The sequence below is a fragment of the Balaenoptera physalus genome, assembly GCF_965194825.1.
Source record: "Balaenoptera physalus genome assembly, chromosome: 5".
Lineage (NCBI taxonomy): Eukaryota > Metazoa > Chordata > Mammalia > Artiodactyla > Balaenopteridae > Balaenoptera > Balaenoptera physalus.
The window spans coordinates 114,878,125-114,901,424 of NC_138884.1; the positions used below are offsets into that span (position 1 = coordinate 114,878,125).

At 34.6% G+C, this 23,300-nt stretch overlaps 1 protein-coding gene across 7 annotated transcripts in view; it reads right to left on the bottom strand.

Moving 5' to 3' along the window:
- CENPE (centromere protein E) overlaps window positions 1-23,300 on the bottom strand; it is a gene marked incomplete at its 5' end in the record, with an annotated part of 73,312 nt that overhangs the window by 13,685 nt on the left and 36,327 nt on the right. For 3 of the 7 annotated variants that reach the window (XM_082462730.1, XM_082462729.1, XM_082462727.1), the window contains 20 exons: window positions 865-1,050; window positions 3,152-3,370; window positions 5,462-5,665; window positions 6,336-6,533; window positions 8,522-8,740; window positions 10,717-10,824; window positions 12,778-13,068; window positions 13,265-13,423; window positions 14,036-14,326; window positions 15,009-15,167; window positions 15,848-16,129; window positions 16,300-16,458; window positions 17,030-17,317; window positions 17,499-17,651; window positions 17,754-18,047; window positions 18,272-18,430; window positions 18,580-18,870; window positions 20,105-20,395; window positions 21,297-21,455; window positions 21,581-21,871. In XM_082462730.1, the coding sequence (XP_082318856.1) occupies window positions 865-1,050; window positions 3,152-3,370; window positions 5,462-5,665; window positions 6,336-6,533; window positions 8,522-8,740; window positions 10,717-10,824; window positions 12,778-13,068; window positions 13,265-13,423; window positions 14,036-14,326; window positions 15,009-15,167; window positions 15,848-16,129; window positions 16,300-16,458; window positions 17,030-17,317; window positions 17,499-17,651; window positions 17,754-18,047; window positions 18,272-18,430; window positions 18,580-18,870; window positions 20,105-20,395; window positions 21,297-21,455; window positions 21,581-21,871 (4,401 nt within the window). The remainder of the gene's footprint in view (window positions 1-864; window positions 1,051-3,151; window positions 3,371-5,461; window positions 5,666-6,335; window positions 6,534-8,521; window positions 8,741-10,716; window positions 10,825-12,777; window positions 13,069-13,264; window positions 13,424-14,035; window positions 14,327-15,008; window positions 15,168-15,847; window positions 16,130-16,299; window positions 16,459-17,029; window positions 17,318-17,498; window positions 17,652-17,753; window positions 18,048-18,271; window positions 18,431-18,579; window positions 18,871-20,104; window positions 20,396-21,296; window positions 21,456-21,580; window positions 21,872-23,300) is intronic. The other 4 variants (XM_082462733.1, XM_082462731.1, XM_082462728.1 and 1 more) reach the window with 3 other exon arrangements.

Below are 23,300 nucleotides of genomic sequence, written 5' to 3' on the forward strand. Positions count from 1 at the left end.
CACAGCAGGTACCCAAAAATATTTGTTGAAAGAATAAAAATGTGGTCATTTAATTATTTGAAATATTAAGAAATTACTATCAAAAATTCTAAAGCCTCACAGTTGATTTTCTTGGTTTTTAGCTATATCAACAATTGTTGGAAAACAAAACTGAGATTATTTTCTCTTGCCTCTCTGTTTCATGTCTCACTGAATGAACCAGAATTTTTAGAACAATGTTAAATAATGGAAAGAACAGACATCCTTGACTTATTCCTAATTTTAACTGCAATGAAGAGACACTGGAGCAGGAATAGCACAAATACTTATCAGGGCTGGACTCAAGTAGCAGAAGGGTGAGAAGTGTCTGGGCTAAAACAAAAGGGAGTGGTAAGGATATGATGAATGAGGGTGCAAACTGTGTAATGGCATTCATGGTCAAAAAGATTTATACTACTGCTCTTTATAAAGAAAATAGGTCAGAGTCAGCCGAAAGGCTGGGACTCAATAACAAGGGATTAAGCAGAAGAAAAGAGAATTTTAAAATGCACTTATCTAATAAAGAATGTTAAATATTTAGACAGGAAGCCTTTTTTTGAAAAATAAAAAAATATACATTTTAAACTATAAAGAATAATATTTATATCTCTTAAAAATAATTTTTCTAGGAAGATAAAAATCATTATCTTGAATGAAAATATACTCCTGCATTTCATTTCTAAGTTGTCACTTGCTTTTTAAAAGTTTGAGCACTGAACTTCAGATATTCATAGATAATAGGAAGTTGAAGTAAAAGTTGAGTCCTAGATTATCTGTCAAATTCAACAGTAAAAGAAAATAAAAAAACCAAACCCTTTTATTTATAAAATGAGTTTGTTAAATTACCTGAAGTACTTGGATCATTTCTTTTGCTTTTTCAAGGCAATCATTTGATTCATTAACTTGCCCTTGAAGTTTTGCTATTATGTCATGAGTCATCTCAAGTTCTTTCTGCATCTTTATAATCTTGCCTTCCTTATGCATAGCGCTTTCTTTAGCTTCATGGAGTGACATTTCCAGCTCTTGAGTTTTCTATTAGAAAAAGTACACATGTTTAAGGTCTGCCATATAGACAGAGTCTTAGTATATAAGTTTAAGACAAAAATAATCATATATAGGAATTAATTTTCACAGATTTCACTAACAAAGGATAGAAAAGAAGAGAAGCCAATGTCACTCAAGTTACACATGTATTTTTTTTTTATTTATAAGCTGATGTCTTTTGGATTAAAAAATGCCCACATTTTACATTATAAGGTTTAGCATTTATTTACTAGTTAGCATGGTGCCAAGCATATTAAATAGGTACTCACATTTTAAATTAACACCCCTTAGAGAAAGTACATTTGATAATTAGCTCTTTAAAGTAATACATGTCTTTTCCTTTATTTTTATTACCTACTTTTTAACTTGAAAAATACAAGCATATGGAAAAATTCAGAGGCATTTGATGAAGAGTAAGTTTCCCCACCTCAGAACCCTAGCTGACCCTGAATGAAGCAATGACTAAACTCTTTCAGGTGTATCCTTCCAGAAGTTTTCTATGTGTATCTAAGCGTAAGTGAATATTCAGTTCATAAAAACAGTCATACACACAGTAGGAAATAAATATATAGTTACTAAATATATAGTATACTAAATATATAGTTCTGCATTTAAAAAAAAATCTAATAATATATTTTCCAGATCTTTCCATTATCGATACACATAGATCTCTCATATTTGTTTTCATGGATACATACATCCTGTTTCACAGAGATCATCCACTAATGAACACTTAGGTTATTTCCAGTTTTTTCCAAGTACAAAAATACTGGAATTTAAATACCTGAATTTGTTCATATTTATAAGATTATTCACATACGTATATATGCAGGTTTTCCTGGAAAATGTGTTTTTTGACCTACTCAGAACTTATTTTTGTTTCATGAGTGGGGTAGAAATCCAGACTTTTTTTCCAGATAGCTAGATGGTTGCTCTGAATCAAACGTTAAGTAAATCGTCTTTTCCCCACTGAGCTGGCTGTTACCATTATCATATACTAAATTCTCATACTTATCTGAGTATGATGCTGAACTCTGTTCTGCTCCAATGCTCTGTTTACCTATTTCTGCATTGTTACCGAACTACTCTAGTTATCTATTCCTGTATCATTACCAAACTACTCTAATTTGGCATAATTACCAAACTGATAGCATATTATTTCTTATCTGATAGGGCACTTCCTGGGTCACTAAGGATGTAATCTCCCTCTGCTTCTTTATCTTATTGCTTTGGTAGATGGGTTTCAAATTTCTGCTATTTTATCTCTGCCAGCTGACTGAGGTAGTGTAGTGCAGCAGATCAATCAATAGTATACTAGTGACCTTCTAGTTTCCGCTGGTAATGATTAAACTAGTGGTTGATGTTTTATTGTAAGTATTTATTTTGGTAAAAATGATAAGTTATAAGTTATATAAGTATATAAGTGTATAAATTATATATACTCTTGGGTGCCCTACTAAGTCATTTTGTGCGCTAACAAAATAAAATAGCATGTTCTCTTTACAGAATCCCACGTAAGGGTAGTTAACAAAGTAATTGAACTATTCAAATAACATACTGATTCTTGGATACAGGTTAATCCGCTTAAGAAATCTGTTATATTTTTGGCCTCTTCCATTTTGATCTGGATTATAACGTTAACCAGTATGAAAGACACTGATGATAATTAGAGAAAAACTAAATTGCTCTTTCCCCCTAAACTAGTTCTGTATACAGACACAGATTATATTTTAATAGAAAGTCACATGATTTAGGAAACTTACACTGTATGGCAATAGTACTTTAAGTGTCTGTATCTAGTAATCAAATTAAGCTATGAGTTACTTCTGTTTTATAATCCAAAGGGAAGTTCTTATATAATGTCTAGCTTCATATTTAGTTGAGTGATAGCCACGATAGAACTATATTTAAAAAACAAGCCCATCACACGGACACAAAGATGGTCCATGTTCCTTAACACATTCAATACTATAATTTTGCTCTGAAATGTTATATAAGACATGTTATACATAAATGTTATATAAGATATTAAATGCATTTTTAAGTCTTTGATGAAGCTGTAAATTGAAAAACATAAGAAAGTACATACCTCTGTGGCTTGTTGTGTAGCTCTTGATGTAACATGAAGATTCTTATTGTCTTGTGTAGTAGGATTAACAAGGGCACCAGAGGTCAGGGAGATCTTCAAAGTTTGGTAGTTTTTAAACAGTTTTTCATTGTTCTCCTTCATTGATTTCAGATCATGTTCCCATTCTTTGGCTATGGTGGCATTTCTTTCTTCGAATTCTGTTGATTCATTCATTATAGCCTATTGATAGTAAAAACACCATTATAGCTCTAAGATGAATTACATTAAAAAAAAACCCACTATGAAAATAATAGATTTCTAGGACAAGGCATATGCCGAAATTATTCAGAATATTCCAGAATAGCACTTTAAAAGAATGTGAACACTCTTTGTGGTTTGCGTCAGTTCCTGAAATTTCAAACGATGTTGGATGTTGGTGATGAGAATAAAAGAATAAAGGCTGGAGAGCATTCGTATTGATTTGCAAGATGATAATCTTACCTTATTAGATCAGTACTAATGTATGAAGAAGAATCTGAAGAATTGTGCAGGTTAAAGTTATTATGTATGTTATGACACATATCATGTCATATATAAACATTAACTGACATCTAATAGCAGAGCATAACCAATAAACTTAACAACAAGCTATTTTCATTCCAAACCTCAGTGGTTCCAGGGAAAATCATTCACTGACTTTTGGTAATTAATCTGAAAACCTTGTATTTCTGTGCAGGGAATAATGATCAACCAATGTCTTCTTTTACATCAAAGCCTAACTAACTCTGAAATTACTCATATCATCTTTTTACTTCCTAATTCCTAAGGGATGTACTTTTTTGCTCTCATCATGGATGCCTTATTGGTCTTACCTATAAATTTCTTTGTGGTTTTACGGCAATTCTGTCAGACTTGGATCCTAAATTAGTTGTGTTCTTGCTGGCATCCTGGACCCTCCATGGCTCTAGACTATGGACCTCCCACCATACAGAATTACCAGTTCCTTCTTTCAGGGTGCTGGAAGAAGCCACATATCCATGCTGATCCATGCTGATCCCCACAGCAGGAACCCCTACTTTCTTTTCTTTTCCTTTTTATTGAAGTATAATTGATTTACAATGTTGTGTTAGTTTCAGGTGTACAGCAAAGTGATTCAGTTACACATACATACGTATCTTTTTTTTCATATTCTTTTCCCTTATAGGTTATTACAAAATATTGAGTATAGTTCCCTGTGCTAAACAGTAGGACCTTGTTGAAGGAATCCCTACTCTTTAATCGCAACTGGGCCCTCAACATTACAGAACAACACGGAATTATATGGAAATTATCTTATCCAAACATCAGTTATGCTTTTCTCCATTGACTGTGGACTTTTTTTTTTTTTTTTAAACAGCTCATTTACTATTTTGCTTGGGGTATTCAACAAATGGATGAACAATCCAGCCACAGGAAAACATTTTTTTTTAAACATTATCTATATTTCAATGTGATTTTAGTTTCTAGATGAAGTTAAAGTCTTTGTCTGGAAATAACTACCCAAACATAGGAATATAAAACCAATATTAAAAGCTGTAATATTAATCCAGGTCCCTTTGTTCCAATTACATATAATAACAAGCAACTTTCTGATTACTGCATATTTTACTAAGTATATGAGATAGGGATTACTTCAGAAAGTAGAATGAATACTCTGAGCAGTGGAAAGTAAAACAAATTAATAAACTGGTCGTAAGCAATGTTGCTTCTTATGAATCTGTCCACTAGGGCTGATCACCTTGGGAACAATGATTACAAACCACATTTTTTAACATCAAAGTTGAAGGATCAGGGCATGTGACAATGACACCGCTGAGACAAAAAGCATGTGAGGCCTTATTAATAAAGCAGCTGGCTAGGCTTGTCCAGGGCTTTCCTACAGCTGCTGCCTGTAGCCCTGAAACAGGCTCATGTCTCACCTTGTCTGAGCCTACTTGGGGAAAAGGCTCAATTCCTACAGAAGCAGTGAGAAGTGAGAAAAGAAAGAGGAGAATTGCCAGAGGATGCCGGATTCCACAGATTCCAAATCTGTGTGTAACAAATTGATTACTACACACCAAGATTTTGTTATCTTCTTTACAAGTATAAATATATATTTAATTATCCTAAGGAAGCATAATACATTAGAGGCAGAAGATGTTTTACACAGTTTTTTTTCACAAAGCATATACATATAAATTTTAAGAAAACACTTAAAATTAAGTTGCTCTAAGTCTTTTTACAAATGAGGTATAAAAATTAAAGCAGACAACAACAAAAAGAATGAGGTAGCACACGAAAATTACTACTTACAATTATTTTGTTATTATAGAAGTTATTCACTTGAAAAATACTATCAGTTTCTTTCTGGATGCCATTTTTAAGCTTTTCTATATCAAAATGAGCATTCAACCACTCTTCCAAAAACCGGGTCATTTCTTTTCTATTGCTTAGTACTTGCTGAAATTCAGTCTCTATGCTATGGCAATCACTTTCTGAAAAATCCTTGAGAATTTCCTGAGAAAAATAAGCATTGAATCACATGAACATTAGAAAAGTTTTAATCTAAAGATCATAAAAAGGGGAAAACACCTTACTGAACTCTTATTCTTAATATTTTGAAGTACTGTAAATATAATTCTAATTTAAAACTTTAGCTATTTGATAATAAAATTTTGGTGTATAGCCTATAACGGAGGCACGTCTACAAATCTGCATGTTAGAATTAAAATCCCTCAAAACTATAAAACTGTGACTAATAATCACAAAATATGAATTGTTTATGGATGTAGTTTTCTGTGCATAAAACAGGCTGTACATGGTTTTGGGAATTGAATGCCTGCCTCATACTGCTGAGAGGGAGAAGGACACTTCATGCAGAGTTGTTGTAATAAAAATGTTTCTGACTCCCAGTCACAGATCTAGGAAGTTTTAGAAGGCATTCGGAAACTTATTCTGGGGTTCCATGAATTCCCACTTGATGATATTACATCTACTTTCTGTATCTTTGGGGTTCTGAAAGGAGGCTAGACTATTACTTGGCACTCTTTACATCTGGTCAGCTGTCATTCTGCAACTGATTTTTAATTTTTGGTAAATAAAAATGACTCTAAACATATGAAAAGGTACTTTTCTACTTGATAAAAAGGCTGGAAATCTAATTAAACCCATTTTAAACAAATTGTACCTCAATATGCAGATCCATACTCTGGCTCAATTTGAGGTCCCTTAATTCCTTGGGCGGTACATCATAATCTTGTTGAAGGTGCTGTATTTTAATTAGCAGTTCATTTTGCTTTTCCACTTCATCAATAAAAGCCACTTCAAGTTTATTGATGGATTCATGTTGTTCTTCCTTTATCTTTGTAACATGGCTTAACACATACTTGCAGAAAAACATTAAACAAATTGGGAAATGAAACTTGTACCACATTGAGATGAAGTTTTAAAGCCCTGAGACTATGAGGCAGGATGGCATCTCTTATTATCTATATCCTCTGGTAAGTGAGGGAGAAGGAAAGAGCCTCTCTCTATCCCCAATTTTCTCTTCTCAGCAAGTTGGGAGAATAACTTCCAGGCCTCCATCTAGTTCCATATTTCTGACCTGCCCCAGGATATACCTCATGGATGTCCTACAGTTACCTCAAATTCAATAGATTTAAAATGAAAAAATAAATAAATAAATAAAAAATAAATAAAATGCACATGATTCCTTTCCCTAGAAACCCACCTTTGCCTATTACCCCCCTTTTGGTTAATTATGTCATCAATCACCCAGTTCCCAGCTAGATACCTGAGATTCATTTTCAACATCTTCTGCCTACCTTGATTGGGTAACCAAAATGGGTATGACGTGTCCCAAGATTTACTTGTCAAGCATATTTAGATGTTTGGCTTTAAGGTGACAATAATTTGAATGCCATATGCTTCACGGATCTCCTCAATAAGTTCTGGATATCTGATTGCCAGGGTTTGTGGAAGAATATCAGGGCATAAGGGGCAATTCACCTAGGAAGGGCAGATACCAGCTCCCTACTTCCTTAACATCCACCATTCCTTAAGTCTTATAATTTGGCCTTTTCCTTAACTACTCAACTAAAACTGCTCTGACAGATGTCACCAGTGAGCTCTATTATCAAAAAACTGAGGAGATCTCTTCAGTCCACATTCTAGCTGACTGAAGCATCTGCCACTCTTGACTACTTCATCTCTGACGTACCCTCATCCACTGACTTAAGTAATAGCACTGTTGCTTGGTTCTTTTCTGTCACTTTGACTTTTCTAACCTTGAACCCATGAGTTGCTCTTTTCTGCTACTGTCTCTTGGAGAACTATCTTTTCTGGAGTTCGGATCTTATCCAAACTTATCCCCAAACTCTTATTCCTCTATTATGTTTTCTGGGCGACCTTACACATGTTGTGCAATCTATCACCTATATGAATCCCAAATCTTTATCTTTAGTCCTGACTTTTCTCCTGACAAGCCTCAGACTCTCGACTAAATGCCTGCTTGGTCTCCCTTCTTAGACGTTCTGTCTTAGGTATCTCTCTCTACCTCAAAACATCTCAAACTAAACACCTCATCTCTTTTCCCTCTCTATCTCAGTTAATGGTACCACTCTCCACAAACCTGGCTAAGCCCAAATCCTGGGACTCAATCTAAACTTCTCTCCCGTACCTCCACCACCACCAACATGAACTACTATCTTAAGCTGCCAAATGTTTCTTTAATCTCGTCTGTCCTCTCCATTCCTATGAATCCTTCCCTAGCAGTAAAGTCGCTCATAATAGCTCATCTGGACCACTGTAACTGTCTCTTATCTCTTCTCTCTGCCACTAGGCTTATCCTCCACAAACTCATTTCTTCTTTGTCTGCAGTGAAGTTATCTAAAATGATAATCTGATCATGCTACTGCCACCCCCTTAAAATAACTGTCCAATGGCTCTGTCTCATTTACAAAATGAACTCCAAGCTTTATCATTTGAGTCTGTCTTCTACTACAGTCTTATCTTCTTTAACTTTTTATCTGGTATGTCATATAATCTAAACGTACTTCTATTGCTACACTTATTACCTGTTTATATGTCTGCCTAACTCACTATGAGATCCTTGAGATGTTATTCATACTTGTCTCCTGAACACCTGGACAGTGTCTAGGCCCATAGGCAAAGCTCAGGTTTTGTTGAATAAACAGGTCCTAGGTGCATTGAGGATCTTGCACACACTGTTCTTAGACCCACATAATCTTTAATTCAGTAGTAAATACACTAAAATAACAAATATGTCAACTCTCAAAGCAGGACTTAAACACTAAAGTTTGTAATGGAAATTTATAGTGATATTTACAAAGATATTACTAAAAAAGATGGTACCTGAAGTTTCTTCATGACTCTATGAAATTCCATGGAACATCTTTGGTTTGCAGTGAGAAGTTTTTGAATATGCTTGCTTTGTGGACATGGAAGTGAGAGGTTTGCTTTTACTCTAATTGAAAGCTCTTTTTGTGTTTCAATTTCCTTCTTCAAGTCAAGAGACAATCTATTTAAGCATTCATAATGATTATCCATCTCTGAGTATCTCTTAAGAAGCTCCTAAAGAAAATTAGAATTTATTCAATTTACCAATTCATTCTAATTTAACAAGAAATAGTCTCAGCCCTAGAATTGCAACAAAACTTAATTCTTTAATACTTTTTGTAGGAGAAAAATAAATTACGACCTTTGTGTTTATAAACAAAAGCGAACTCTTATTGTTGAATTTGGATTATAGAGATTATTGTGGAAATTTAAATGAATTTAAACAAATATAACAAAGAAAACCAGAAGCAACCATTGTTATCATTTTGCTGCATTTTCTTTTGGTCTTTTGAACATCCATGATTTGAAGGAGCATTTATTTACAAAGTCTGAAGAGAAATGTGAGTGAATTCAATCTAGTATGTATTGTAGCTCAAGGCTGAATGCTGGCTTCTATTTACAGAAGGCAGTGTAAGTGAGCAGATAGGTGACTAAGAATCAAACTAGTTATTTGTCAACTTGGTGGAGCCTCTTCACACATTTCTATTATCTGCCTAGAATCCAAGTCTTCTAACCTTTTATCAGAGTTTGAGTTCAGGTTCTAGCTCTGCCACTTGCTGACTGGGGAAACATTGAGTCATTTTCACCACTACAAAATGAAGACCACAATAATTGCCACAAAGTTTTCTAGGGGATCAAATATTAAATAACATCTATATCTATGCAATCTATAAAATCTATATAGACATTATAGTTTAAAGGAAATAAAATTATATTTGTAAAAATGCTTCTATGCCCAAGTTTTACTTTGTCAGACCTGGTTTCAAACCCTGATTCTACTAATTTACTACCTATGTGAGCTTGGGTAACCACTAAACTTCCTCTCTGAGCCTCAGTTTGTTTGTTTATAAATGGGACAATAAAACCCATCTCATGAGGTAAAGCACCCAGGACAGTGCCTGCACGTGGAAGACACTCAATGAGCCTAGGCCCATCAACACAAATGACGAGAGGCTAGGCAAGTGAGCCCTTGGTCAGAGTACAGGTGGAAGAACACATTAAGTTCAAGTTGCTACAGTCATGTAATAAATAACACGTTTAGTTCAGGGTGTTAAATTATAGAAGGGGCTTCTGACAACAACGAGCTCTCTGTTTTATAATTTAAGGAAAAGCTAGACAGATGTTCATTAATGTGGGATGTTGGAGGGGGGATTCTTCCTTTAGTCTCGGAATGAATCACATCATGGTATGGAGCAGCACTGCAGAGTCATTCATTTGTACTTTTAAGAAATACATACTGAATGCTGATTTCTGTCCGGAATTTTTCTAAGTGATACAGCCTTAACCAACACAAAAAAGTTTTGAGGGACTTTGCATTCTAACAGGGGTGAGAGTAAATCTTGTTGGCTTTACCCTCAATATGTATTCAGAATCCGAACACTTCTCACCAGTTCTGCTGCTACCTCTTTGGGCTAAGCCACCATCACCTTTGCCTGGATGACTGAAATTAGTCTTTCACATGGCCCTCCTGCTTCCACTCATTTTCAATAACATTCCTTTAAAATGTAACTCAGATCATGTCTCTCTGTACTCAAAATTGTCCAAGGGATTCTCCGTCTTACTCACAGTAAAACCCAAAGTCCGCTGAAGGCCCCACAGCCTGCCTCTTCCCCATTAACTCCTGACCTCATTTCTAACTGGCTATCCTCCTTCTTGATGTTCCTGGAACCCACCAGGCAGGCTTCTGTCTCAGAAGCTTTCTACTTGCTGTTCCCTCTGCTTATACTGCTCTTTCCCTGTATACCTGTGTGGCTTGATCCTTTACCTTTTTCAGGTATTTGCTCAAACATCACCTTTCCAGTGAGGCCTTAAAATCACAAACTCCTCTGTTTTCTGTGTGTGGTGTATGCACGTATATATGTACACATATACATACTTGTACTAGATTATAAAGTTTAGAAAAATATTGAGCATTATCTGTTCATTCCACATTAGGCCTTTGGAAGGGTATTACAAATAATCATTTGTAATATTAACAGGAGAGCACTTACTTTTATCCTGAAGCACTTTTCTCTCAGGCTTTCTGTAAGGTGTTGGTTTCCATCACACAGTAATTTTTTTTCATATTTTACTACCTCTTCGTGGTTCTGTTGCTTCTGCTTTGATACAAAGAAATAAGCAAGGCTTCAGCTGTAACTATATTAACATACAATGTCTAATCATATACTTTGATTACATTTTTATATCTTTTCAATAATGGAATTAAATATCACACATGCAACTCAAAAGCAATGTTAAAAATGCTCAGAAAATGAATAACAGTAACACTAAGTCTTATGCTGAGTGACCTCAACTCATTGGAAAAAGTGGGAAACCCACATATGTTTTGAAGATAGGATTTGTTGCTTTACTATCTATAGTTGCAAATTGGATTTTAGATGTATCTCTGGTTCCTACTCTTCCAAATCTCTGTCTTAGAATCACTGCTGCCAACTCATATATGCTAGCAAAACCAAGTATACTACCTGTGGTGTTCCAAGCCCTGTTCATATATTCTTTCCAGCACCTTGGAACAGAAAATTCATATCCTGTTTATATTTTGTATTTCTGATTAAAAGTGCAAAATAAAACATTGTTCAATAAATATTTGTTGAATGAAAGTCTATAAATTTAGTTAGAGCCCACATAAAGATGATTTCCAACTGTCTGAAATTTCTACTGAGATTACAAATGGTATTGCTTTCCATTTTATTATTTCTTTACTATGAGATAATGATGAACATGAGAATGAAATATGAAAATAAGATTTTTATAGATTTCATACAATTTCTTATTTGTCTGAATTTTATAGAGGGATTCAGTTCAGTTCTTTGAGATATGTGATTCTGAATATCTATAAATAGACATATTAGTAGAACTTCCTTTTTTATACTCATCTTGCTTTTCTTCTTTCTAACTTCACTAACAAGAGCCTATGTTTAAAACTCTATCGTGTAGAGGTAGAGAAATGAGATATTTAATCTTTTACAAATATTTCTCCACTGAGAATAATGTTATTTCCTGGTTTAAAAACCCTTTAAAAAATTACACTGAAGAAAACAGTCTGCTTTATTTAACAATTTTTTTCTTAAAACTAAAGAATTGGGAGGGGAGTCTGGGGGAGAATGGATACATGCACATGTATGGCTGAGTCCCTTTGCTGTGCACCTGAAAGTATCACAACGTTGTTAATCGGCTATACTCCAATAGAAAATAAAAAGTTAAAAAAAAAAAAAGGTATTTTCTGAAAAACAAAAACATTAATTCGAAAAGATACATGCACCCTAATGTTTATAGCAGCATTATTTACAATTGCCCAGATACGGAAGCAACCCAAGTGTCCATCAACAGATGAACAGATAAAGAAGATATGGTATATATATATACACATACACATACACAATGGAATACTACTCAGCCATAGAAAAGAATGAAAATTTCCCATTTGCAGCAACATGGATGGACTTCTAGGGTAATATGCTAAGTGAAATAAGTCAGACAGAGAAAGACAAATGCTGTATGATATCACTTACATGTGGAATCTAAAAAATATAACAAACTAATGGATATAACAAAAAAGAAGCAGACTCACAGATATAGAGAACAAGCCAGTGGTTATCAGTGGGGAGAGGGAAGGGGGAAGGGACAATATAGGGGTAGGGGATTAAGAGGTACAAACTATTATGTATGAAATAGGCTACCCAGATATACTGCACAACGTGGGGAATAGACAATATTGTATAATAACTATAAATAGAGTATAACCTTTAAAAATTGTGGATCACTATATTGTACACCTGTAACATATAATATTGTACATCAACTATACTTCAATTAAAAAAAATGTTCTTACCAAAAAAAAAAAAAAGTGGTAATATCTGAATAACATCATTTTGGCTTCTTTTAAAACTGTATTTTCTATTTGTGTGAAAAATTATAATTAATAGTTTCCCTCATTATCCTTTAATGTTTGTAGACGTTTCCAGGAAATATAAAACAAAACACTGTTACCCTTTCCAAGAAAGCTTGATTCTTAAAAATAGTTACTAGATAGGGGAAGATTCTCAACTCACTCTAGCTATCATTTCTCTCAGTGTTTCTCTGAATTGGTCTCTTTCCATTTTAAGAGACTCTTTTATTCTCTTTAGCTCATCTCTTTCCTTAGCTACAATTCTCATTTCTTCAAGGCTTTCATACAGTTTCTTGGTCAAGTGTAAGTTATCCATTGCCACATTTTGCACAGATAAATTTTGGGCCTCAAATTGCTTCTTCAATTGTTCCATTTCATTCACTTTTTTATGAGTTTTATTGACGTCTTCCTCCATTCTAAGAAGTTGAAGCTCTTTTCTCTGAAGTTCTGGTATCTTGACATAATTATAAAACAAGTTAGAATGCAAACAGAATTCCTTAAAGAAAGGAAAATAGTGTCTATGTATATGTACATATAGTATAGTACATGTACATATATATCTATATTGACATATCTGTATCTATGTCTTTTCTCATTCCATAAGTAATTTTGGGCACAGTTATTCCCCCAAAGAACAGAACAACACATACCTTTCTCGGTAATTCGTCTTTTGATTTATTTAAATCCTTCTGAATATTTGAAATCTGAGATGTCTTTTCTGAAACTCTCTCTCTGAATTTATCAATAGTTTCTTGGTGTTCTTTCAAATGCATATGGGCAATTTTTAGTTGCTCTTGTGTTTCCAGATCCTTTGTTATTAGAAGAAATTGAGAAATATGATATAAAGGCACATTACCTTTTCTTAACAATGAACTAGTTAAACAAAATCTTAAAAAACCCATGTTCATAGTTAAAAACAACCTCCATGCCACCCCCAAATTAGAAGAGTACAGAAGGACATAAAGTCCAAGTCCCTGTCCCTAGCCTCACCCATCGCAGTCCTGTCACATGCTGAACTCTGCCACTTACTTCTCAAATTTCATACCACTTGGACATCTTTCTAAATCAGTATCACATAAAGAGTGTCCCATTCTTATGCTTAGTTTTCCACTATACAGACAAACACCACTTAGCCAGTGCCTTACTGGTAGATACTTGGATTGTTTCTGATTTTGTTCATCACAAACAATGTTGTAGTGAATGCTGCTGTATTTCTGTCCAGATATGTGAATATATTGGTAGGATGAATTTCTACAAAACTGCTGTAGCAAATGTATATGTTGATAATTTTTAAAATGCTATTGTCAAACTGCTTCCCTAAAAGGTTATAACATTCAAATTTTCACCAACAGTATCACTTATTTTCAAACTTCTTGCAGTAAAAACATGTTTACTTGACAGGAAGAAAGAGCACAACTCACTCTAGCTATGGCTTCTTGCAGGTCTGCCTTGAGTAGGTCTCTCTCCAGTTTCAGAGTCTCTTCTACTCTCCTTAGGTTATCTCTTTCTTTCATTACAGATTTCATTTCTTCAAGGTTTTCATGAAGTTTCTGAGCCAAATTTAAGTTCTCCATTTCTATTTTATCCAGAGTTAAACTTTGGGCCTTGAATTCTTTCTTCAGTCGCTCTATGTCACACATTTTTTTCTGTGTCTCACTAACCTCTTCTTTTAACTTAAAAAGTTGATGTTCATTTGCTTTAAGTTCTTGGACCTTAAGATAATCGTAACGTTAGGGTTAGATAGTTTCTTAGGGAGGGATAAAGAATAGTTTCTAAGCTGATTAAGACAGTTTTCCCATGTCACTCATTAATATTCTGTGTAATTCCATACAGGATTTACTTTTTTTTTGTGGTATAATTTATATAACTACACACTAATCTTATGTGTATATGGCTCAACTATTCTTGACATATGTATACAGCTATGTAACTACAACTCAGATTAAAATACAACTCAGAATTAATACTGAACATTTACTTACCTCACCATTAGGTTCCTATGTGTCCCTTCCTAGAACAAACCACTATTCTGACCTTTTTCATCCCAGATCAGTTTGCCTGCTTTTAAACTTATAAATCATAATGTATTTATCCATTCTCCTGTTGATAGGTATTTGGGTTGTTTTCAGTTTTATGCAATTATGATTGAAGTTGCTGTGAACACTCTTGTATGTCTTTACGTGGAAGTGTGCACTTTCTTCTCTTAGGTACATAGCCAAGGAGTGGAAATGCTGGGCCACAGGCAGGTATATGGTTCGGTGCTAGTAAAAGCTACCAAGCTGTTTTCTAATGTGGCTAAAGCATTTTACATCCCTCAGGGATTTTAGGCATTACTTTTTATTCTAGGAATAAATCAGGTATCCAAACATATAAGCGCCATGACCCCCTCAATACCTTTTCTTGTAATTTAGCATTTGAATTTTCTAAATCCATTTGCATATTTGATATTTCTTCTGTCTTCTCACAAACGATCCTTCTGAGTTTATCAACAATTTCCTGGTGCTCTTTCAGACGCACGTGAGCAATTCTTAGTTCCTCTTGTTTTCCAAGGTCCTTTATTGTTAGAAAAAATTAAAAAACAATGACACAGCTTAATGTTAACTAGTATTTTCTTTTTAATGAAAGTGATACATTTTCTTAGTAAAAATAATACATTTCTTATTTCTTACTCCACATCTTTGATGTTGTTAGAAAGTTATCGGCTTTCCCTTCCCCTGTCCTCACCTCCCCACAATGTACTCATATTTTTCAGAGGTAAACATGCTATACACATACTATTCTACAACTTGCTTTTCCCCCTAAGAGTTATTTTGAGCTTCCAAATTAGAACATTCAAATCTATTTCATTTTTTTAAGGGTTGCACGTATCCTGACATATTGCTTCTATCTACCCAGTTTCCTTGTGATAGACATTTAGGTTATTTCCTATTTTTTATCACAAATTGCTATAATGAACAACCTTATGGTATATGTGTGTGTGCGTGTTATGAATATACACACATATATATTTTTCTTGACCTTAAAAATTGAGTAAGTGTACATGTAGGGTAAAGTCCATGAAGAAAATGCTGGTTACAGAATTTAAAATTTTCAAAAATAATACCAAATTACATGCCTAAAAGGTTGTATCCTGTTACTTCTCACCAAAGGTACCACTCATCTCAAAGAAGGGTTCATTGATGTAAGGAAAACATCACATTAACTCGCTGGGAAGAGGAACGAGTGTAACTTACTTTAGCTTTTGTTTCTCTGAGGATTTCATTGAGCTGGTCTTGCTCCATTTTGAGGGTTCCCTCTATTCTTCTCAAGTCATCTCTTTCCTTAGTAACAGATTTTATTTCTTCAAGGTTTTCTTGAAGTTTCTGAGTCAACCTTAACTTCTCTGTTTCTATGCTTTCCAGGATTGAATTCTGGGCCTCTAATTGCTTCTTCAACTGCTCTGTTTGATATGTATTTTCCCTGAGATCATTTTTTACCTTAAGAAGTTGACGTTCCTTCTCCTGAAGTTCTTGGATCTTGAGATAATCATACAATAAGTTAGGATATAGATAGATATAGAGAAAAAGCTAATAGTTTCTAAATTGAATAGGTAAGTCTCTATGTATATTAGGCTAACTGATATCCTGTTTCATAATACAAAAGACTTGATTCAAACTCTCAGTTACTTAGATATTAGTAGAAATACCTGTGCTTTTAAGGCAGTATTTGTGTTTTCTAAAGCCTTTTGAATATTTGATATTTCATCTGTCTTCTCTGAAACAATTCCTCTGAGTTTATTGATAGTTTCTTGGTGCTCTTTCAGATTCATTTGGGCAATTCTTAGTTCCTCTTGTTTTTCCAAGTCCTTTATTATTAGAGAAAGAAAAATAATACGTTCAGAATAATACAATTCAACCGTGTGTAGAAAGGTACAGGGTAAGAAGTAAAAATTCCCCTCTCTCCTTAGGCCTCCCAGTTCTCATCCTCTAAATGACTTTTAGATGTCAATATATTCTAGATACACTACTCTGTAACGTAACCCTTTTCTCTATCAGGATACTTCCAAATCAGCTCTATCTCGTTCTTTACCTGTGGGTTGGTATTCCGTGGTCTGAATGTGCTGTATTGATTCAACCAGTCTCTACTAATGGACAGTTAGAATTTTTCCTGTTTTGGGGTTTGCTTTATTTTGTTATTGCAACTTGTACAAATATCTTTGCACAGTTGTGCTAATGTGTGCAGGATAAACAGCAATAACTGGACTTTTTGGGTCAATGCATACACTTATTGAAAACTTTGGAAGATATTATCATATATCCATCCCTCCAGCCTTCCCCAAGATTGGACCAATTTTACAACCTCACCAACTCTATCAACCATGGCTCTTTTAGGACACGATGTCATATTTACTAGTTGGGGGAAAGATGGTAACTCACTCTAATTGTGGTTTCTCTTAGGTTTTCCTTGAGCTGGTCTATCTCTACTTTGAGAGTCTCCTCCACACTCCTAAGGTCGTCTCTTTCTTTTGTAACAGATCTTATTTCTTCAAGATTTTCATGGAGTCTCTGAGTTAACCTTATGTTCTCTAATTCTGTATTTTCCAGGGTTGACTTTTGGGCCTCAAGTTGCTGCTTCAAGTTTCCCATTTCACATATTTTTTCCTGAGTCTCACTGACATCTTTCATCTTAAGAAGTTGATGTTCTTCTTCTTGAAGTTCTTGAATCTGAGAAAATCATAAAACAAGTTATGACATAGACAGAAAATTTTAGGAAAAAGAACTGTCTCTAAAATTAAGGTAATCATCTTTACATTTTAGTCTAACGTATGCATTATTTTCTTCCGTAAGGGATATGATGAACACAATAATCAGATGTCATTTTCCAACTTAACAAAACAAGACCTACCTTTGCCTGTAATTCAGCATCTGAAATTTCTAAGTCTCTCTGAATATTTGCTCCTTGATCTGTCTTCTCTGAACTATTCCTTGTATTAATGGTTTCTGGGTACTCCTTCAGAAGAATGTAAGTAGCTTTTAGTTCCTCTTTGATTTTCTGTCCCTTTATGATTGGAGGAAAATTAATCAAACTTAGTAGTGAACATCATCATTATCACTTTAACACTATTTTTATATCCAAAAACATTATAAGAGGGAAACTTACTTCAGCTGCAATTTCTTTAATGTTTTCTTTGAGTTGGTCTCTTTCCTTTTGAAGGACTTCCTGCACCCTTTCCAGATCATCTCTTTCCTTAATTATGGTTTTTATTTCGTCTTGACTTGCCTGAAGTTTCTCAGTCAACTTGAGCCTCTCGCTTTCTATTCTTTGTAGTGATGAATCTTTGGCTTTGAGATGTTCCTTTAACTGTTCCAGTTCATTCCAACTCACTTTTTCCTGAGTTTCACTGATTTCTTTTATGGTAATAAATTGTTTCTGTTTCTCATGAAGCTCTTGGGTCTTAAAAATAATAATAAAATAAGATAATAGCCAAAAATATACTTATGTGCACACACACATAAAAACGTGTGTTTATATATGTATATATATGTGTATGTATATTTTTTAAGGAAAAAAATCCAGTATGCTTTCTAAAACAATTTAGGAGGTAAACCGTAGTCTTTGTAATCCAGTTAGCTACCTCCCTTAAGTTTTCTCCCACTGTGCCTTTACTCCCAATTTACCTTTTTCTGTAATTCGTCATTTGTTGTTTCTAATTCCTGTTGAATGCTTGATATTTCAGTTTCCCTCTCTGAAAGATCCACTTTCAATTTACCAATAGTTTCCTCCTGCTCTTTTAGGTGACAATGAGCAACTTCAAGTTCCTCTTTGGTTTCTAGGTGCTTCATTATTAAAGGAAATTGCAAGAAATTTATGAAAACGTTATAACCATTACACTGTAACTAATTCCTTTCCCCAAAGGTTTAGTTTTTACCAAGATATTTGCTTATAGAATACTAAGCACACACACACGAAAAAGGATGAAACCTACTTTAGCTACCATTTCTCTTATGTTTTCTTGGAGTTGGCTCCTTTCAGATTGAAGAACTTCTTGTAGCCTCTGTAGGTCATCTCTCTCCTTAGCTATAGATTTCACTTCATCATGACTTTCTTGAAGTCTCTCAGACCACTCAAGCTTTTCCATTTCTAGTCTTAGTAGTGCTGAATCTTTGACTTTGAATTGCTCCTTCAATTGCTCCATCTCACTCATTATTTTCTTAGTCTCATTGTCTTTTTCTTTCATATCGAAGGACTGTTCCTGTTTGTCTTGAGATGCTTGACTCTTAAGAGGATCATAAAACAATACAGTCGGTATCCAGAGATACTTTATTTTAGGGGAAAAGAAACAAGGATACTTTCTAAAACAATTAAGTCAGGGATTCAACAGCTCATTTACAGAACAATATTTCCACTCACCCACTCTTCCATTATTCAGATATTTAACACATTTATTGAGTACTCATTGTGTTGTCAGTATCCTATTAGAGGTTGGAGATGAAACGGGAAATGACACTTTACATGATCTGCCTTTTTGAGACTTACACACTTTAGAAGGAAAGATACGTATTATACCAGATCTTACCAAACAGAGGTGCTGGGTTCTTTCAGGCTACCAGTGGCAAACCTAACCTATTGTGAGTGCTTAGGAAGGGCTTCCTAGGGGATGGAAAGCTTCAGTGGAGATCTAAAAGATGAGAGCGCTTGTGAGGCAAAGAGGACTATGGAAATACTACAGGAAGGGAGACCAGAACATCTGAAAGCCATGAGATGCAGAAGAGCAACAGACGAGAGTTGCTGGAGCACAGTGAGCAGGAGGAAGAGTGAGGTGAAACAGGGCTAGAAACCAGCAAGGTCTGCTATCTAGGGTCTCAAAGCTCATGTGAAGCAGCACGCTGGTATGTACTTCAAGAGCAATGAGAAGTTATTAAAAGGTTTTAAGAAGAAAAGATCACTTGGGCTCAGAAAGGGGAGTGAATTAGAGAAGTATGATATGAATGGGGAGGCCAGGTAGGACGCTATTGCACAAAGCCAGAGAGAAATAATCGTGACTCGGATTAGGGTATCAGCAATGTGGAGAGAAGAGTGGGAGGATTTCACACACAGGCACACACCTTAAAATCAACAAGGTTTGGTTCTTGGATTATAGAGTGAGTGGGGAGGAAGGGATAGTAGTAGGAACGATTCCCAGATTTCTGACTGGATCAGTGAGGAAGATGGTAACGTGTTATGGGATGCTGGGGAAATAGGTTTAAACAAGGGAAGAAAACAGTGTTTTTGACTTTATCCTTTCCTGTAATTTAACACTGCTTTTTCTAAATCATTTTGAATATTTAAGAAAACAACTCATTTTCCATAGTTTCTTAGTAATTATGAGCAATTTTTAGTTGTTCTGTTTCCAATCACTTCATAATTAAGAGACATTTAAAGAAAATTGGTAGGAACATTATAAATGCCCCTTTTCCCAAAGACTTATTTATAAAACACTTATTAGAATGGGAGGAAAGGATGAAACTTACTTTAGTCAAAGTTTCTCTAATTTCTTCTTTCAGTTGGTCACATTCAACCTGAAGTGCTTCTTTTGTCATTTTAAGATCGTCTCTTTCCTTAGTGAGAGATTTTATTTCTTCGTGACTTTCTTGAAGTTTTTCAGTCAACCTGAGACTTTCCATTTCTACACTTGCCAGTGTTTTTGAATCCTTGGTTTTGGATTGTTCTTTCAATAGCTCTGGTTCATCCACTGTTTCCTGAATATCACTGACTTCTTTCACATTAGGAAGTAGCTCCTGTTCCTCATGAAGCACTGGGATCTTGTGATATTCATAAAATACCAAGGTTACTATCTAGAGAGTGTTATCATAATTTTTTAAAGGGAAAAGATGAGGCTACTTTCCATAGCAATGAAAGTGATTTTGAACCTTCATTGCCTACCATGGAGCACAAACTCCTATTTATTCATTTCCTCTTGATTCCTACTCAAGCTATTATTCATGACTTTTCTGCTAGTAATAGTCTGTCATAATTGTTTTTTTCTCCAGCTTACATCCAAAGTACACTTTACCAACAAATTATCAATCCAGTCAGTTGCATGCTTCATTTCTATACCAGTTCCCAAATGCAACAGGAGAAAAATCAGAATTGAGCAGATTATATCTCAACAAATGAATGACCCCCATTCTCAGATGAATTCTAATGCTACTGCACAAATCTGTTATGTGTACAGATTGATTCCCCCTTTCCATGATCACTAGTGGTACCATGTAGCTTTGCACAGCATATTTCTGCATTTGTCATACTGGAATTGAGAGATTTTTGTATATGCCTATATTGGGGAAAAAGAACAATGTCTTATTCATAGCCACAGTCTCAATGCTTGGCACATAGTAGGCTTTTAACATAGGTTGGTCCAGTTACCCCAATGTTTCATTTTCTCCATAGCATTTGCTATTATCTAAAATTATCCTGTTCATTTGATTGCTTATTTATTGAGAACCTCTTTCCACTACAAAGTAAGTTCTATGATCACAGAGGTTTTGTCCACCTTGTTCCCATTTTATTTCTATAATCCAGGACTGTACCTGCTACATTAGACACTCAACAAATACTACTCAATAAATGAATGAACCATAACTCAGTCACTACCTACTGCTTATTTTTCTTTCAGAGAAAGAAAGGAAGAGGGGACAAGGAGTGAAGGAAGAAAAGACAAACCTTTTCTTGCAATTCAGTATTGGATTTTTCTAAGTTCTTCTGAATATTTATTATTTGAGCTGTCTTCTCACAAATGTTTCTTCTTAGTTCTTCAACAGTTTCTTGGTGCTCTTTTAGAAGCATGTGGGCCACTTTTAGTTCTTCTTTTGTTTCTAGACCCTTTATTAGCAAGTTAAATTTAAAGAATAATTGTAACAACATCATCCCAACATTGCCTCCCCCTTTCCAACTGACTCAGTTTTTAAAGAAACATTTAATAGATGAAAGAAAAGGGTATGACTTACTGTAGCTTCAATTTCTCTTATGTGTTCTTTAAGCTTATTTCTCTCTATTTCAAATGACTCCTGTAATTCCTTTAGATCATTTCTTTCTTTGGTTATGAATTTCATTTCCTCATAATTTTCATGAAGTTTCTGAACCAACTCTAGCCTCTCAGTTTTTATACGTTCCAATGTTAATTCTTGGTTCTTTAGTTCATTCTTTAAATTTTCCATTTCATTCGTCTTTTTCTGAATCTCGGTCATCTCTTCTTGTACTCTAAGAAGTTGTTGCTGTTTTTCTTGGAGTTGTTGGCTCTTAAGAAATATAGTTTTTATAATTACCATTTTGTCTATATCCTCTTAAAATTCTTATGTAAAACATACTTTGCCAAACTGAAATAATCATTATCATAGCCCTGCCTACTACTCCAGTATAAACAGACAAGTAACACTAAAAGTAAAGTTACCTTTTAGATAGTGCCTACAGTGGGTCAAATAGTGTCCCACCCCAAATTCAAGTCTCCCCATACTCTGAGAATGTGATCTTCTTTGAAAATAGGGTTTTTGCAGATGTAATTACTTAAGGACTGAGAAGAAATATTCCTGGGTTAAGGTGGGCCCTAAATCCAATGAGAGGGTCCTTATAAGAGACAGAAAAGGACACACAGAGACACAGAGAAGGTCATATGTAGACGGAGGCAGAGATTGGAGAGATGCAGCTACAAGCCAAGGGTACCAAGGACAGCTGGGAGTCAAGGACAGGAAGAGGCAAGAAAGGATTCTTCCTTAGAGCCTTCAGAGGGAGCTTGGTCGCCAGCATCTTGATTTTGAACTTCTAAGAGCCAGAATTGTGAAAAAATAAATTTCTGTTGTTTAAAGCCATCAAGTTTATGGTAATTTGATACAGAAGCCCTAGGAAACTAATATAGTGTCACTAGGTTAATCAAAGAAATGAAAATGAGAAAAATTAAAAAAGAGACTAAATATGCAGATATAACTGCCAAATAACTATAATTCCACTTCTCTTAAAAACTTGGATAATTTGTTTTCATTCCCAATAAGGTCCATATGGGGTGGCCCAAACAAACAATGAGGCATTAACTTTTACATAAACTTACTGATTTCACTTATTTAGGAGGAATATGAAATAGATGGAAGGTTTTAATATATTCAGTTAAGTTACAGTAAAAAGGATGAGAATTAAGAGAACCCATATTAGGAAAAAAAAATACAGAAGCACAATGGAAATCACAATATATTATCTATAATGCATGTGGCACTACTCCTAGAATATACAGAAAGATCTCGGTGGGTGCGTTTTAGAATTACTTGGGGAGTATAATTGTTACAAGGGTCTTAGCTCTTCTGTAAATTTTACAGTAGCACCTTATTGTAAATATCTAAGAGATGGTAATACAGTCATCTCTTGGTATCCATGGATCCCTGTGGATACCAAAATCGGTGGATGTTCAAGTCCCTTATATAAAATGACATAGTATTTGCACATAACCTAAGCACACCCTTCAGTATACTTTAACTCATCTCTAGATTACTTATAATACTGAATACAATATAAATGCTACATAAATAGTTGTAAATACTATGTAAATAGTTGCCTGTGTATGGCAAAATTCAAGTTTCACTTTTTGGAATTTTCTGGAATTTTCTTCCCCTGAATATTTTTGATCAGTGGTTGGTTGAATCCATGGAGGCAGAATGTGCAGATATGGAGGGCCGACTGTAC